The 16,658-nt window shown below is 46.2% G+C and overlaps 3 protein-coding genes across 5 annotated transcripts in view; 2 read left to right on the top strand and 1 right to left on the bottom strand.

Annotated features, from left to right (window-relative positions):
* Window positions 1–16,658, bottom strand: part of LOC106752017 — a 97,315-nt gene that overhangs the window by 35,822 nt on the left and 44,835 nt on the right. The window lies entirely within an intron of this gene.
* Window positions 336–3,576, top strand: LOC106752020 (BUD13 homolog). Of its 2 annotated transcripts, none has more exons than XM_014633367.1 (6): window positions 336–630; window positions 1,166–1,960; window positions 2,061–2,322; window positions 2,410–2,561; window positions 3,051–3,235; window positions 3,324–3,576. In XM_014633367.1, exons 1-6 carry the CDS (start codon window positions 515–517, stop codon window positions 3,494–3,496), a joined length of 1,683 nt encoding a protein of 560 aa, XP_014488853.1. In that variant the 5' UTR covers window positions 336–514; the 3' UTR covers window positions 3,497–3,576. The 2 variants fall into 2 exon arrangements, with proteins under 2 accessions (XP_014488853.1, XP_014488854.1); XM_014633368.1 differs by having other exon boundaries at window positions 551–630; window positions 1,248–1,960.
* LOC106752026 (neuromodulin) lies at window positions 4,116–16,266 on the top strand. The gene is made up of 4 exons (XM_014633375.1): window positions 4,116–5,088; window positions 10,824–11,045; window positions 11,133–11,266; window positions 12,715–16,266. The coding sequence occupies exons 1-4, from the start codon at window positions 5,013–5,015 to the stop codon at window positions 12,862–12,864; spliced, it is 582 nt and encodes a 193-aa protein (XP_014488861.1). The 5' UTR covers window positions 4,116–5,012; the 3' UTR covers window positions 12,865–16,266.

Below are 16,658 nucleotides of genomic sequence, written 5' to 3'. Positions count from 1 at the left end.
AACGCGTGTTATATGTATAGTTATATTGTATATGTTATATTGTAAAATGGGAAATTATAACATCGATGTCATGCTATTATTGGTTGTTCACCCGGTGATTATCCAATTTCTCGAGATTTACCTTCGTACGAGGTCTACTAAATATCTAATACCCACAAATGCAAATTTCATACACCTACATCATCTATATTTACGCGCTTATGGTGGAAATTATGTTACGAATTGTGAAAGGATTTTTGAGGAATATAAAAGCACAACAACGCGAATGAACCGCCGATAGTAACGAGGAATATAGGAAGCAGATCTATGCTGACGTTGTTCAACGCCACGTGGCGGGAGCAGCCGCAACTTATCGCTTCCTCTCGCTAGCGGCGTTACGCGGGTGTGTCGGCCGTAAACTTTGTTCTTATTTATTCTGTCATCGATATAGTCGAATTTATTGTGGTACCAATGACGTGGATGTAACGATACATGATATTACGTGTCCGTATTATTTTTAGTTTGGAATTCTTGAATGATGGAAAACAAAACGATTAATCAAAAGGAGTACCTGAAGAAATATATGTCTCTCGGCGGCAGCGACAATAAAAAAAAGAAGAAAAAAAGGAAACATAAAGTGGGCACGAAAACGTAAGCATCGACGTATGAGCATTTTGTGATTCACATCGACGATTATTGTTTTGTGTTATCAAGTTAGGATAGGTTATGTCGTCCACGTTTCGGAACGCAACACAGGGACGGCATCGACTGTTATTCTCGGTGTCAAAACAATAAACAGTCGATATGTGGTCACGTTCACATTCGACTCTTTTCGAGAATTTGTTTATAAAAACGTTAATTTATACAAATGTTTAGATTATTTGTTTAATCAGAAGAACATATATCAATAAAAATTCTCGATGGAGAACAATTTCAAGATATCGAAATGTAATTTTATAAAACAATTATTTTACGCGATTTTGTCGTTGTTCGGATTAATTTGCGCACGTTTAAATATAAATTTGAATTTAAACATCGTATTTGGGCGAAGAGCTCCTTCGAATTTTAATGTTGAAATTAAGACATCGTGTTTTCGCCGTACAGTTGAAAGCTTTCCGGTTCATATAAAACATCTTGTAGAGAATTCCCTCGATTTGATTGTAAAATAGTCGAATGTATTTTCCAGAGTAAAAATTATAGACGATGATATTATCGACTTGAATAACATGAGGCCCCTCGAAGAAGGTGAATTTGATATCCTTCTACAGGGCGAGGATGCTCCTCAAATCGCTGGCATAGTCGATGAACGTGGACCGGTGGATTTTTCGGACAAAAAAAGATGGAAAATCATAACCGAGAACGAAGAAGGAGATCTGACTATCAGTAGTCGCACTATCGACATGGAAAATCGGACCAATAAGATGAATACTGAACCAGACGAGAACAACGATGCCGATCTGAGTCCAATTAGATCCAGACATTCTAAAAATAAACGCTTAGATTTAAGTCCACATGAACAATCTAGAGACGACGACGACTCGAACTCGAGTCCACCTAGACGACCTAAAAATTACGACTGGGACTTGAGCCCACCTAGACAATCTAGAGATAATGACAGCGACTTGAGTCCGCCTAGGCAACCACCTAGGGACAACGACTCGGATTTGAGTCCACCTAGAAGAAGCACGAAACACCGGACTGCGGCTCGCGCTACATCCGGGCGAAACTATCACGGCTCAGGTAATAGAGACAGTGATTCGGACCTTAGTCCACCTAGGGAGCGCAGGCAGAATCTAGATAGGGATTTATATGAAAGCAGAAGGAAAAGGAAGAACAATGATTCGGATTTGAGAGCATCTCGGCGCAAGGAGCACCGATCCCGGAGCGACAATTCGCCGCATTCCAGTTCGCGTAGGGCCGAGCGAGGGTACGATTCCTCCGGCAAACACTCATCCAGATCCAATAGACAAGACATATCCAGGTAAATCTACGATAATTTAATTGGAAATTCCCAGGGAAACTACTATTGCATTTACTCTATCGCTACGGAGACACGTAAAGACAATATTTTTCCCGAGCAGGTCGAGCAAGGGTAAACGTAAGAAAGAACACGACGACATAGATGATCGCAGATCTTCACACGCGGATACAAGGAAAAAGAGGAAAATCTCGCGTTGGGATGATGAAGCGAATTCTGAACGTGACTGCGTGAAATATCCAAAGGATCATGACGGTCGAATGACGAAGACGCTGGACGGGAAGACCGCGGGACTGCAAGACGCGAAAACGTCACGGGAAGAGGCCGAGGCTCATAAGCGACGGGAGGTGGAAAATTTGAGCAAGGTAATGTTATTTGTAGCGTAGCGTTTATATTTATGAAGGAAAATTGCTCGCTCACGAAGGCGGTAAATGCGGATGAAATTTTCTCAGATGAGTAAATCGATGAGCGGAGTCGGACAAGCACCGGTTGTTCGCAACAAAAGCGGAACAAAACGCAATTTGGAGGCGGAAGCGGCGGAAGAACGGCAACGAGAAGTTCAGCAACGGGAGATCAATGAGAAGTACGCGAAATGGGGCAAAGGGTGAGCCATTGTTTTCTTCTAACTTTTTACCGGTTCTAAAGTTATACTGCTTCAGTAACGTGTTCAGAAACATTGTAGATATTTGAGGGGAAAATATGCAAAATATTTACCTACTTATTGCATATTATACTTAATAAAATTATATAATCAGTACTTCTTAAAAAATTTAGTATATTATATATTTAATACTTTTTAACCCAGAATTGGGTATCACGCTATGACCCGTTGTAGAGACGCTACATAATTTGCTGGCCCATAATCAGACTTAAATAATAATATTTCTAACTATTATTTTTTAAATTTAGAATCCATCAGCTTGAAGTCACATCATTCCGTTTAAAACCCACGATGTTTATCGCTGACATTAGTATTCCTAATTCCTTTTAATATTCGACCGTCGAATTTTTACAAATGTATGAAAATTACTTTAATCTGAAATGATCCATAATTAAGACAGTTACTTTACGTGCTTTCTCGTATATGTTTTAGTTTGAAACAGACGGAAGATCACGAGGAAAAATTGAAGAACGACTTGTACGAGATGAACAAGCCTTTAGCGAGGTACGCGGACGATGCGGATCTGGATAAACAATTGAGAGAACAGGAGAGAGAAGGTGATCCAATGTTGGCGTATATAAAAGAGAAACGAATGAAGGGAGGAAAGGGAAAACCAGGTACGTGGATCTTGAAGTCTGTACGCTCCCAGAGGACTTTTGCTCCGGAGATTCTCACGGAGGCCTGCATGGATAATTCTGATTTCAGAATCGCCGAGGTATCAAGGCTCGTTCGCGCCGAATCGGTTCGGCATCAAACCCGGTCATCGATGGGACGGCGTCGACAGGAGCAACGGGTACGAGAAAAAATGGTTCGAGTCGCAAAATTCGAAGGTCGCGCGGCAGGAAGAAGCCTATAAGTGGAGCACGGCGGACATGTGAACGCGTTTGTACGCGTGCGAATATAGGACTATCTCGTTTGTATTTATCGTTAATAAAGAAAGAGACATTTTTAATTTTAATCTTCGCCGCTGCTCCTTTCAATCCGTCGGGACCGTCGAGTGTAAAAGGATGACGCGTCCGAGAGAGGTCCTGAGCCGGGCGGCGGGGTCTGAAAAACGCGAGATCGATATTCGTTCCAGAAAACGAGAGGAACGGAGAGGCTGGCGCCGGTCGTCTGGCAACGGTCGTCCGCTAATAGTCTAGCCAGCGAAATATCGCCCGCGTAAAATCGATCGATGCGCTTTTAAGGTCGCGAGACCATCCGCTCCGGAGAGCACCATTTCACTTAGTCGTTCGCGAAGCGCGCGCTCGGGATGTAGTTGTAGGATCGAATCGGTCCCGCGTGCTCGTCGAAGCGCGCACGACCTGCCGCGTGTCCTTAGGGAAGGACGACCGCCGTACATTGGTAACAGTGAGACTTGCGCTCTTAGTCCTGCCGTTTCGCGCGATCTCACCCGTGCGTGCGTGCCGTCGCGAGAAACGTTTCGCGTAGTGAGAGAGTTCTATATCGGCTCGATATACATAACGACCGGAGCAGTCGCTTGCTCGCCGCAAGAGCAGGGTCGTAAGGCAGTACCGCTCGCGACGTCGACGGGATTTCTCATCCTCCCCTCCCCCCTCACCACCCTCGTGAGAGAGCTCGTGATGTTTGACTTTCGGTGAGTCGCGGACGCCCGGTGAGAAAGTATCCTCGGTCTTTCGAGGGGATCCTTGCGTGACGCAAGGGCGCAAGAAAGAGAGAGAGAGAGAGAGAATCCCTTTCGAGTGTGAAGAATTGTCTCGCCGGCGGGTGCCGGCGCCACGCGACGTGTCAGTAACCTCCAAATAACAGGGTGGAAGCGCAAGGGGTGGGGGAGGAGGTGCCGACACGCGCGCACACACACACGCACACATCGAGGCGGAAAGAGTGGGGGTGACTTTTAACCAGATTAATCGAGCCTGTCGTTTAATTAACGACACGGAATATACTCCGGACAGCTCCGGCGAGATTATCGCGCGCCGTGGCCGAGGACGGAGTCGCCGAAAATTAAGCGGCGACTCGAAAGTGTACCGTCTCGTCGCGTTTAACGTGTTACACAGGACTCTCAGACGGCGAGAGGGCGAGAGAGGGCGGTGAAACGAAGGGTGGAACGCGCGGAGGAACGAATAAGTAAGAAGGGAGAATGAGAAGGGGATGAAGGAGGGGAGGCGAGAGGAAAAATCCACACTCTTGGGCAGTCGAAAAATTAGGACCGATTATCGTATTCCGGCTATGAGACCGCTGCTTTGCACGGACAAGTGAAATCGCCCTCGCTGCTGTCCAACCTTTGCTCCGGTAACGCGATGTTAACGAGGAAACTATATTAATACGGACAACTCGAAGAGAAAGAGAGAGAGGAAGAGAGACACGAGTTATTTTGATACTAGAGAAGCTTTTTCGGGAGAAGAAACGAGGAGGAGGAGCTGAAGAAGAGACATGGGGTGCAACACCAGCAAGGACAGCTTCCAGCCGGCGGTGGACGAGGCGAAGGAGGATTCCGTCAAGAACGGGGGTGAGGGGATCGTTTCTTCTAATTTCTTAATCGCGTCGAGGTCTACGGCATTACGAGCGAGATTACGAGAGGCACGGTGGAGGAAAAGAAAGAAATGCGTTTCCCCGTTTTCCGTCTTATCGGGCCTCGCGTCGTCGTGTACTTTTTCTCTATTTTATATTCCATTTCGCGCGAGGGAGACCGATACGATTTTTTTTTCGATTTCGTCGTCCTATTTCGCGTAACACATCGGCGTTGCGCAATTTTCTTTTTTATCTTTGTAGATTGCGACCGCCCGCTCAGAACTTCGTCAGTGTTGTTTATCTCGCTTTGACAATGACAGAGTCCGCTTTGTTTCGCGAATGATAAATGCACCACTGTTCGCTTCATTAGATCTTTCGAGTTGATTGCGTGCACGCTTCGTGAGTAATATCAATGCAATCAGCAGGGTCGGCAGGGCGAACGACTGTTTTCCGCGCGACGAACGCATTCCTCGCGCATGCAGCCGACGAATAGAGGCATTTCAAGGCGCTCGGCTGAAATTTTATTCTTCCCGTTAGCCCGCAATTTATCATGGGAAATCAGAGTTTCGATTACAGTTCGGGACCTCCTCATCGGTTCAACACGTTAGAAGGTCTACCCGGTAGTTGGGGGCAGAGGCGGTTAAAAAGTTTTTTTTTTCTAATCGTTTCTCAATCGTTGCTAAATTATCGCTTCAACTCGATTAGATATTCATAGGAGAACGTTATTCTCGCACCCGCGCAAGGGAACTTTTCTTCATAATCATAAGTGTGTAAGTCTACGTTCCGTGTTTTAATGCTTGAAATTATTCGAGACACCGTGAAAAACGTGAGGCAAACGTATGTTCCCGGCGAACACCGTATTATAATTTATTATACAGAATATTATAATTTCCCGCTTATTTATACAGAATATTATAATTTCCCGCTGTAATTTCCTACCCAACAATGTAACTGTTACGTAACACGCGCGTTACATTACACTCACATTGTTGAGTGGAAAATTATAATATTGATTTTATGTTACTGTTGGTTAGTGTTTGCCGGGTTCACGCTGGCAAAATTAATCATATAATTACAAGAAAATATAACTGACGAAATGCGAGAGCAAAATTAACATTGGCTACAGAAATGAAATGTCTGCCTCGAGATTGTCGAAACGGGCAGCCGTGGAGATTTGCGCGTAATGTAATGCGATTCTTACTTACGACACGCCAAGATAGACAGATAGCCGGATAATAAATGCGACTATTTTGCCGAGAGGAAAATGGGAGACGCTTGTAGGATCCGATGGGGGTGTATCGAAATGGAAGTGCTGATCGCGTGATGCGTGTCAAGGTCTGACCGTTCACGGTCGTTATATTTACGAAACTGTACACCGAGGAAATTCGCACGGACATGTTCGAAAGCAGGTATCGTTTCATCATCGACGGTAAAAGGGTTGTGCAATATGTGCCTATGAAATATTAATAAGCGGCGATCAAATTCCCGTGTATATACGCGCGCGCGCACCTACGGCCAGTAATAATGGAATACGATGAAATGCGAGAAGCAAACCGCGACAGGAAGAAGAATAAGGAACGAAGAACGCTTCGAATATCGATCTGCCGCGTGTTCGCGGAAAGATATTCCGAAGTGTGTGTGTGTATGCGCTTCTCCCGCTTGTCCAACAAAGTGACAACGTCTGTTCGCACGTGGATCTTGTATCCGGCCTGTATCGCGTTGCACGATGCGTCAATAATTAAGGAGATACCGGAGCTTATCGGGAGCAGATATAAACGTGCGAGGCAGGTGGTCGAATTTCGGTACTCCCTACCTTACTGGCTGTAGCGAAGATCCGCGCACTCTAGTCTCTCGCCGTTCCGAAAGCGGAATCAATTATTCGAAACTTGGATGACTTCCTGCCGCGAGATAATGAGTTTTATCGATACCGACACAGCCATATATAGATATTCCGCGTTGTCCGCGCAGAATGCACAGATAGAACGGGAACGATAATGTCGAATGACGAGACGAGGCTCGCGAGAATCACACACACACACACGTATACAGTCGGTGCGCCGCGCGATCGATTCGAAAAAAAAAAAAAGGTATCGCGTCGATTCTCCTCGGAATAAGCGAATGTCGCGAATATCAAATACGGAAAAATATCAAATACATTAGCAGTTATGGAAATATATCAAATATAGAAATGCGGAATATATGTAAATATAAAATATGAAATGCATCACGAGCGAAGTACTCTCGAGCAAATGTCGGCTTTCCTTCTCTCTCTCTCGGCTCCTCCAGTGGGTCAGTACTCGAGATACTTGAAATATCGGAAGATCCCGGTCGGATCCTTTCACGCGCAAACTTCGACGAGTCGTGCGGAAGCTTCTTCCCGCTAACTGAAAAAAAAAAAACTAATTCGATTTGATCCGACCTAGTTCCGATCGAACTGCCGGATCGCCGCAACTTCCGCGTTCAAAGTGACAACCATTTTTCACGATTATTTACGGTTATTCCACGGGCGCTACTACCCCCGCGGGGATTGAGACAGCGGAGAGGCCGACCGCGGCGATATAATTGAATACAAGCTTTTTCTCGCCGTTGAGAGTTGGATACACCTGGAAACGTCGCGCTTTAACCGTATCCTACTATCGCCGATGTTACTCCCACGCGGCTGTGCGCGTCACAACATATACGAGCGTATAATTAGCGGATAAGTAGCTTACGCGATATACGACGCGATATACAGATCTCGTCGTTTATCGAGGCGAGAGGATTCAACGCGGGATGTAAACGCGAGCCTTTTCTCTAATCCGCTTTGCTTCACCGTCCGCCGGCTTTCCCGGTGATTCACAGACGGGCCGCGACTTTCGCGAAACGGAGAAACGTTTCTCTCTTCCTCTTTCCCTCCTTTTTCCCCGGCGACACTCGTGGATGGGATCACGAGAGAGGGAGGCGGTCGCGATGATAGAGAAAGAGGAAGCGAGATGAAGGAGCCGGGGAGTAAAGGAGGGTCGCGAGGAAGCCGGCGACGGCCCTGTCTCGCGGCGTGACTCGTCGCTTAGGTAGAGAATCGCGACTGCGGCTGGGAGCGCGCGGCGCGGCAGGGCCGTGATCGTTCGCGATTATAAACGGGGTCGTCGGTGCCCGGGAACAGTCAGTCGCACGTCAGACCGAGCCGCGCGTGGATGTGCAGGTGAGAGGTCGAGCGGCGACGCTCCGAGTGCAGGTGAGTCGCGCGCGGATGCGACCTAATAAAAGCCGACGGTTGCCGATTGCTCGCGTGCATGCTGCTGGTCGTTAGAGAAAAACGGGGTTAAACGCGTCGACGACGCCGGCGACGGTGGTGGTAGTAATTGAAGTGATATCGTCAGGATGCACGCCAGGCCGATTTCGCGATCTCGCTTAATCCGCCCGGCCCCGTGAAAAGCGAAACGCGATAATCGCGTATTTTAGGCGCGACCCGACGTCCTTTTCTTCCCTCGGCCGCACGTCCATCCGGACACGTATCGAACGTTCTCCCGGGTCGAGGCAAAGGCAGATCGTTATCGTTAGAGCGCGATAAGCGGCGGAAGTCGTTGCGCACTCGGAAGTCCGCGAGCGAACGAGCCGCCCCGAGAGCGATTTCGGATCAGCTGTTTGCTACCCCCGAGCAGCTATTTCGTGGAAAACCGATGAGTGCTGTGTGTGTAGGGCGTATAAACCGGTCGATGAATCTCCGTGACAAAAGAACGGTCCCTACCCACCCGGGGAGGAGTTATTCTCGAGATTCGTATCTCCTCTTCCCCGGAGCACGCTCGAATTTCATCGCGCGATCATTGATCGCGCGTTTGTTTTTTTCTCTCTCTCCCGGCGACGCGCTGAATTCGTGAGCGCAATTAATAAAGCGCGGAATTTTTCTCACTCGTCAAGAAACCTCGCGGGGGAAGGGGGGGGGGGAGGTCTATTAATGTCACTTTAGCGTCAATTAATACTGATAACTCGGCCTCCGGGATACATCTTTCTATGTTTGGAGCGCGCAGAGTGACGTTTGCTTTTGAGATACCAACGCATGAGCCTCTGAAGCTTTAATCGCTCGGTGATTACTCCCACGGTTTGTCAAACGATTAACGTGCCCGGCGGGAGGAGAATCGACGCGTGAATGTTGTGCACGGTAAAGGCGCGTCAGAGCTCGCGTCAGTAACGACAGCGGGAAGCGTCTATTTTGACGAGGATCTCGTTAGCCGCGACAATCTTTCCGTCTTGCAATCGACGTAACGAGGAACCTCTAATGGGACATTTGATTTCCTCGGGGGTAATCTGCTTTCATCGAACAATGCGGCTCGCGTAACAAGGTCTGGGCGGATCGATGGCGAAATATCGTCGCGTGATGCCGGAGGCTCGAAATATTTCAGAGAGCAGGTATTTCAGAGGACGCCGCGGGAACGAAATCGCGAGGACGAGATCGCGACCACTATCCCGGACGGAAGCGCTTCTCCTTCCGATCGATTGAAATCTGCGTCTTGTACACGCGCACATATACCTGCGCGCTTTCGCCGTGGGGTTTTTTTCCGCGCTTTTCACCTACTTTGCGAAAGAGAGGACTCTACTCGTGTGCACGTAAGCGTCGCGAAACACAACGTCGATAAAATTACGCGGAGAACTTGCACACGGTCGATCTCCGGCTTTGCACAACGGTGGTAAAACAACGGAGAAGCGCATAACTTAGTAAGAACTCGTTGCTTATCGCGAAAGTGGCGTATTTCTTGAATTCACACTCGCCCCGCCGTGTGGTAACCTAGGGAAACGGTGTCGCGCGAAAGCGCTCGATAGTCCGGGCCGTTCTTTTCCATAGGAAAATCCACTTTTCGATATCACGCTCGATCCTCGCACACCTCACCGCTCTTCGTTCCCGTTTCGTTCGTTTCGGTCCGGTTATTAATACACCGTTGAAAGTGGCAAATGAAAAATGTACTCGGCCGCGAAGAGTGGATGAAAAAATGAAGAAGAAATAGTCGCGGAAAAGGGAGAAAAATGATGTACCATTTCCGAAGAATCGAGGATCACGAATGCTGCTCGAGCTGACCTCCCGGTCGAGCTCGTTGCCGGAACGATGATTAATGACAGCGGTGGGAACGATTTAACGATCTTCCGCGATTTTCACCCGAGAGAGAGACTCGCGCGCGCACCGGCCGAAAAGCGGCACAGCCGCTCTAGATTGCGACGGTGGAATGTAGACACGCCGATGAATTATTGCTCGCGAAAATCCCATTTATTCGGAACGGATCGGGAGAATCGATCGGCGCATCTCTCGCGCGGGGCGTGAAATATTAAAAATGTATATTAGGCGGCGCGTAATCTCGAACGTGCAGCGCGAAAATAGAAACGCTAATCGATACTTGTCGCTCTCTGGACGTGTCTGGGGAAGGTGAAATGTTCGGAATAAATGTAGGTGAACTGTGGCTAACACGGCGGCCATTTCTAATATACAGGATGTATCACAAGCCGCGCCCTTCCTCCCCTCGGTTACGGATTTTCCGGACGATTCGGGGTCCCTTGCGGCGAAAAATCACTCCGGCAAGACCGGACCGCGGGTATTATTACATCCCGTCGGGCGTAATTCGTCGTTATTGTGTTCCATTTCCTCTGATATATACTCGTGCTCCACCATTTTTTTTTTCGTCTACCTCTTTACTATAATTATTTAAGAAAGACGCGTGAGGTCGAATTAAAATCGAGAGATCACATTTCGATCGCTTTTGCCCGCAGATATCTCTAAAGCTGCGGAAGACGGTACAGCGAAAGCGGACAAGGAGAAGGGCGCAGAGAACGAGAAGGACCAAGAAGCCGCGGCCACGAAGATACAAGCGGTTTTCCGTGGACACTGCGCTAGGAAAAGTCTGAAGCAGCCGTCGAAAGCGGAGGAGCCGAGCGAACCGGAGGAGACTACGAAAGAGGAGCTCCAGAAAGAATTCCCTGCCGACGACAAGGGTGAGCAGCTCTATCAAAGCGGATTCGTTTAAAGCGAACCGAAAGATAGATCGGGTAAGATGTATTGAAACGAATTCTGCCCCGTAGATCTCTTGAGCGCGGCGACCAAGATACAAGCGACTTTCCGGGGCCACATGTCGAGAAAGGAGCAGGCCGCGTCCGCTGCCGCCAAATCGGCGATGAACATAGTCGGCAGCGCAGCCGCTAAGATAGAGGAGAAGGTGAGTTAAACGCTCGATCATTCGATATAGGGACGGATGTCTCTATCGATCGATGGCCGAGTGGAGAGATAAACGAAGAGCCTGCTCTATCTGACATCTTTGACCTTCCGTAGCGAACACCACACTCGTTCCCCTGCCTTCTCGTGTTTCGTACACGGAGAAAATATCGTAATAGAATTACCGCCAAATTTCTTAACACCGGACCATACTGGAATTATGACTGAAATGATTACGTGCGTTGTAATCTTTAGCGAATATATCACGTGCACATATCCTAAAGATTACAACACACATAAAATAGGTAAAATTCAATCACAATTCCGGTACGGCCTTACATAATGTTGTGATAATTTTTACTACAGTATTTTCTCCGTATACGGAATAATATCGTAGATATAAATGATCGCGACGCCGAGAATTACACGAATCGTATCGGTCGAGTAATTGTTCAGATTCGGGCTTAGGAGACGAGAGGATACGCTCGCGACCTCTCGGCGACGCGGTTGTAACGGTCGTTTAACAAGCGTTCGAGCGTCGTCCAAAGGGAATTTCGTCGGACACGCGCGCGGTATCGATTCGTTAATATTTGCCGTTAGAAACGATCAGAGACCGCCTAAGGTATCTGATATTGTTAATTGCCGTTAATTATAGGAAGGAGTAAGGCGCCGTAGGGCAGTAACCCCAATTGCCGATTAGAGCCTTTCCGGTGTCGCGAGAAATTTAATCGCCGTTAATTTAATCGACAAACGATGTTAACGACGAGCCGACTTCACGCGCTTCGCAGTAACGAGTTTAAGGGTAACAACGTTCGAGCGCGCTGCAAAGTTATACTTTTCGGAAGCAGCACCCCTACACGATCTTTACGGTAGCTACTCGCCTGTTGTCCATCGGATATCCACATACGGATAATCACACGCATATACGCTACAAGCGATCAAATTCAATTTCTTCCCGATTCGATGCGCCAATGTCGATTCGATCGGCGAAGCGGTAACGACGGCGGCGGTTTCGACGCGCAAGGTCGCTGCAGCGAAAGATCGATCACTCCTCGAGGTTCCTGAGAGAAAGCTATTGTTAGACCCCTTTGACATTATGTTGATCCACGAATACTCTGACGAGTAATCGACAGTTGCCTTCCAAGCTGAAGATGCTCATCGGAGTAGCGAAGCGCTACAAAGCTCGGTCTCGTCGGCCAGCATACCGGCATGACCTACAAAGTTTGAGTTACTTTCGTTGTGTGTCGATTAATTATGTACGGGCTGGTTGGCCGTAACGTAACGGGATTCGATCTAACGTCGATACGGTCTGTGTTTTATTTACGAGGGAGCGGCACAGCCGATGCGGCGCAAACGGCGGCGATCGGAAAAATTTAGGATGATGCGCGACCGTCGTCCGTGTCGTGTTTTTTTTTTCTTTTACGTTCCTTCCCTTCTGGATCTCTGCCGCAGATGCAGGACGCAGTGCACGAGTTAGAGGGGATCGACTTGGCCGATCCGGACCTGCACAAGGCGGCGACTAAGATACAAGCGAGTTTCCGCGGTCACAAAGTCCGTCAGGAAGTCAGCATGCATTGTACTGTCGACGAGTCTAAAAAATAAGACGCTTATGCGAGCGCAGGAATGCCGGGGGATAGATTACTAACTTATTAAAAAGCCAGTGCCATTCTTAACAGGTTGAAAGCCAGCCCCCCGCCCCTCCCCCTCTCCCCTCCTCACCAACCCTGCCCTATCCTTTTTCTTTTCTTGTAACTTATTATGATGCAGCAGTCGCGAATTAGCGAGTCGTGTGCGTAAAACGTACGATGCATTCCTTGTGAGATAAAATCATGTTTCCTTGCGAGACTATTATCCCGATCGTTAGCTCACCGAGTCGAGTCGCAAATTGTAAACAACGATACCGTTTATTTTACGTTCATCGCAACAATTAACACAGCCTTCGCCCGGGACCAGTGAGACTTACGCGACGGTAACACTTATATCATACTTTGGCTAGAAACGAAGATCCCTCGAACGAGGTATATGCAGGCTGAGGTACTTTTCAATGGGCACACCTCAATATCTCTATTATTTACGGATATACGTAAGGAAAAAAAAAAAAGTTGTCACGAAACGATCGAGGTTGCATCGTGTGTGTAAAGGGAGGATATGGTTATAAGTGGAGAAAAAGAAGCATTGTTCCTCTCGAGCCGATTCTTCTAGATCGATAGATTAATTTTTAATCGAGCCATCGCTGCGTATTTCCGAGCTACCTACATTTCTCATGGTTTACGATAAAGACAGACGAGCGGATTTTTTAAAAAGACTTTCGTGCACGTGTAACGACGGTATCGCGGCATGAGTTACGTAAGGCATAATGATAGAAAAAAAATGAGACGTAGAAATGAGGAGGAGAGGTGGTCTCTGCGAGTATTCGATATATGATACAAGTTATGCTTTGCGAGACCAGAGAAAGAAAGAGAGTAAAGAGAATACGAAATCTCCTCGCAATTTGATCTTCGAAATTCGGGAAAATTGAGAACGATAGGATAGAACTTTGACGTTTTACGCACGATATAAAAAAAAAAAACGGAGCATACATTAAGAAACGCGTACCAATAATAAAACGCACGAATAAACAACACGTACAAGTTCCTGTATTTGTAATCGAAATAAACGGTATGGTTGTGGCGCGCCTCCGATTTTAAACTTACGAACGACGACGAAAGAGTTGCATACGGCTGTCTTTTTCGAATACTCTTTCCTACAAATTTTCGAAAGTCAATTTCGATTCTCTCACGTTCCTGATTTGCCGAGCGTCACACGAGAGCAGCGGAACGTCTACGACCAACTGTGCGTTTTCGGCTTTCTACCTTCACATTCTCCCGCAACGATAGTTTCCTTCTTCGCTCTTTCTCCCCCCCCAGAGTTCGATGTATATACATTTCATTTTCCGTTTCGCTTTAAATGCGGAAAAATGTAAAAATGTGTCTTCGGGAAGAAAGTAATAACAAGGACAATGACCTAAGAACAAAATAAGTTGGAGACTACTACTCTCGATCGTCACAGTATTCAACCTGTTAACTTTAGAGAGGAACTGTGAGTTTAAAAAAGATACTGTCCCGTATACTTGTGGAGTATAAAAGGGGCTAAGAAACACAATTCCAAACTTTCGAATAATTTTTTCCAAACGTTGGGAAAGAAGATTATATTGTACTTGCGTTTTACTAATACAATAATAAAACCTCTATTTAACGGAAAGTGATACGGCGGAGTTTAGGAATTTCGAAGCAAAGTCTACAATTGTATCCATAGATGCATAGACGACGGATCTATGGAGCTCCCTACTAACGTTCTCTTCAATATTAAGTGATATCGCTCGAACGATTCCCGCAGATGCTTCTCACGCGTTAATGTACCGAAGGCACCTAAAATAATGCGCTTAAAAAACTTAAAAAAAGCATGTGCGATTCGTCGACCTGTTCGCTCGATAATGGAGCGGTTAAATCATCCATTAAATAGAGGTTCCCTACTATCGATTAAAAGTGTACGTAAAAAGCAGGATTCGCGCGGCAGCTTGAGAGAAGATTTAGAGGTCCGTCGAAGTAACGAGTCCGTTCCTTCCAATTGCGATTGCTTTTCGAGCTTACCGGCTCAACATTTTACGTACACACTGAAGTTAAAGTGCGACATTACGCGCTTCAATCCTTATCCGTTTCCTTCGGCAACTGATTTCGCGCGATAGAGAAAGGAAATTCTCTGGAAAATCGACCGTTAACTCTCTCTTCAACCTTGCGTTTCAATAATTTGCCAACTTCCTTCGTTAACTTTCTGTTAAGTGGGCAATCTAGCCTATAACCTCGAAAGGCAATTTATTTTACCAGGCCTAAAGCATTCGTTCGCGTAAGCTCGCGCGCGTATCGATCACCTCTTGTGTGTGCGAACGCAGCAACGAGCGATCGGTAAAAACGATTCGAAATGGATATTACGGAGCGCAGCAAATCGATCTTGCAACTGGATCACACTCCAACTATAAACTGTACGTTATTCAATGCCAGCTTTACTCGTCCACAAAGCAGGGTACTGCGAACTTATTATTTTTACTTTTTCACCCAGAATCGTCCAGAATTTTTCTACCGAGCGGATATTACTTTCGTCTTCTACAATTTGCGCAATTTGTACCGATAGGAATCGGGAGAATACATCCGTGCGCGTCGAACAATTTGCGCGACGTTTTCCGTGTGTGTGTTACACGTTTTACACCGGCTGCGAACGATAAACTGCACATACTGATCGCGACGAAATTCCGTACTTTAATGTAGTACCTGCTGTACGAGAGCGAACGCGTCGGGCGAGCTTCTCAACTGTTTTATTTTGCACGTAATATATCCGCGCGATTGGTTTCGATTGCGATGGTACGTGCAGCTATCGTACAACAGCCGGCAAGATATATAAGAGATATAGTTGAACGTATTACTCAATTTCCGATACTTTGTTCTTTTCGAAATCCCGTTTCCCAGTTCCTAATATTTCACGTTCCCGAATCTCAATTTCTAATGATTCCCCCGAATTTCTAATTCACCGTCAGTAATTTTCGATTTCTAGTTAAAGGTTGCAGCAAATCCCACCAGTTTTCTCTTTTATTGTAATTAAGTTTCTGGGCTTTACTTTCCCGTTTTTAATTCTTAATCTCTATAAACGAATATTGTGTCTTGAATCACACGATTACACATTACTCATAGGTTGTCTACGATTACCGCTTGTAGAAAATTAAAACGAAGCTTTGGCTATCGTCGAAAATGATCTATCATCGAGTAACGTTACGTAGTTCACGTCGGAGCGACTATTGTGGGCGAATAATATTTGTTGATGCCGTATTAATATAGAAAAAAACGTTGCGACGAATAATAGACATTTTTGTCGATACGTTACTTTATCACGTATGAATAGTTTAGTGATGCACACACAAGAAGTTGTGGTAAAATATATTGTAAGAATGTAATAAAAACGTACTACTGAGACGAGTGTTAACTGTCTTATTTGTATTGCCCTAATACCTATCTTGTCTGTATTTCTATTTTTTAGAGATATAATTCACATCATCAAGTTGAAAGGACTTTTATTTTTCGCCGTTGTTTGTGTAAATAGAGACAAAAATTTATTCATCTCATTGTACGTGATGTCGAAGAATGAAAAATTTCTCAGATTCGTTGCTTAAATCATACTAATTGAAAAAGAAAAGAAATCACCTGACCCGTCGCATTATTGAGTCGTACTACTTAAAAATAAAATTTCCATTTGACTTGAGCCACTATGACTATGACTTTAATTTTTCATGAAAAGCACTGGCGGATCGTCGCAGCCATTTTGGATTTAATATAGTTGACCATAATTATGCAAGAAAGATCCAATCCACA

The sequence above is a fragment of the Dinoponera quadriceps genome, unplaced genomic scaffold, assembly GCF_001313825.1.
Source record: "Dinoponera quadriceps isolate SergipeBrazil2010 unplaced genomic scaffold, ASM131382v1 scaffold424, whole genome shotgun sequence".
In the NCBI taxonomy this organism is placed as follows: Eukaryota; Metazoa; Arthropoda; class Insecta; order Hymenoptera; family Formicidae; genus Dinoponera; species Dinoponera quadriceps.
The sequence above is the reverse complement of the archived record's forward strand: the minus strand, read 5'-3'. Positions and strand labels throughout refer to the sequence as shown.

Coding starts and splice junctions, on each gene's coding strand:
- LOC106752020 (XM_014633367.1), top strand. CDS start 515: ATGATGGAAAACAAAACGATTAATCAAAAGGAGTACCTGAAGAAATAT. Junction 631..1,165: donor CATAAAGTGGGCACGAAAAC/GTAAGCATCGAC, acceptor TGTATTTTCCAG/AGTAAAAATTATAGACGATG. Junction 2,562..3,050: donor TACGCGAAATGGGGCAAAGG/GTGAGCCATTGT, acceptor TATATGTTTTAG/TTTGAAACAGACGGAAGATC.
- LOC106752026 (XM_014633375.1), top strand. CDS start 5,013: ATGGGGTGCAACACCAGCAAGGACAGCTTCCAGCCGGCGGTGGACGAG. Junction 5,089..10,823: donor GGATTCCGTCAAGAACGGGG/GTGAGGGGATCG, acceptor TTTTGCCCGCAG/ATATCTCTAAAGCTGCGGAA. Junction 11,046..11,132: donor ATTCCCTGCCGACGACAAGG/GTGAGCAGCTCT, acceptor TCTGCCCCGTAG/ATCTCTTGAGCGCGGCGACC.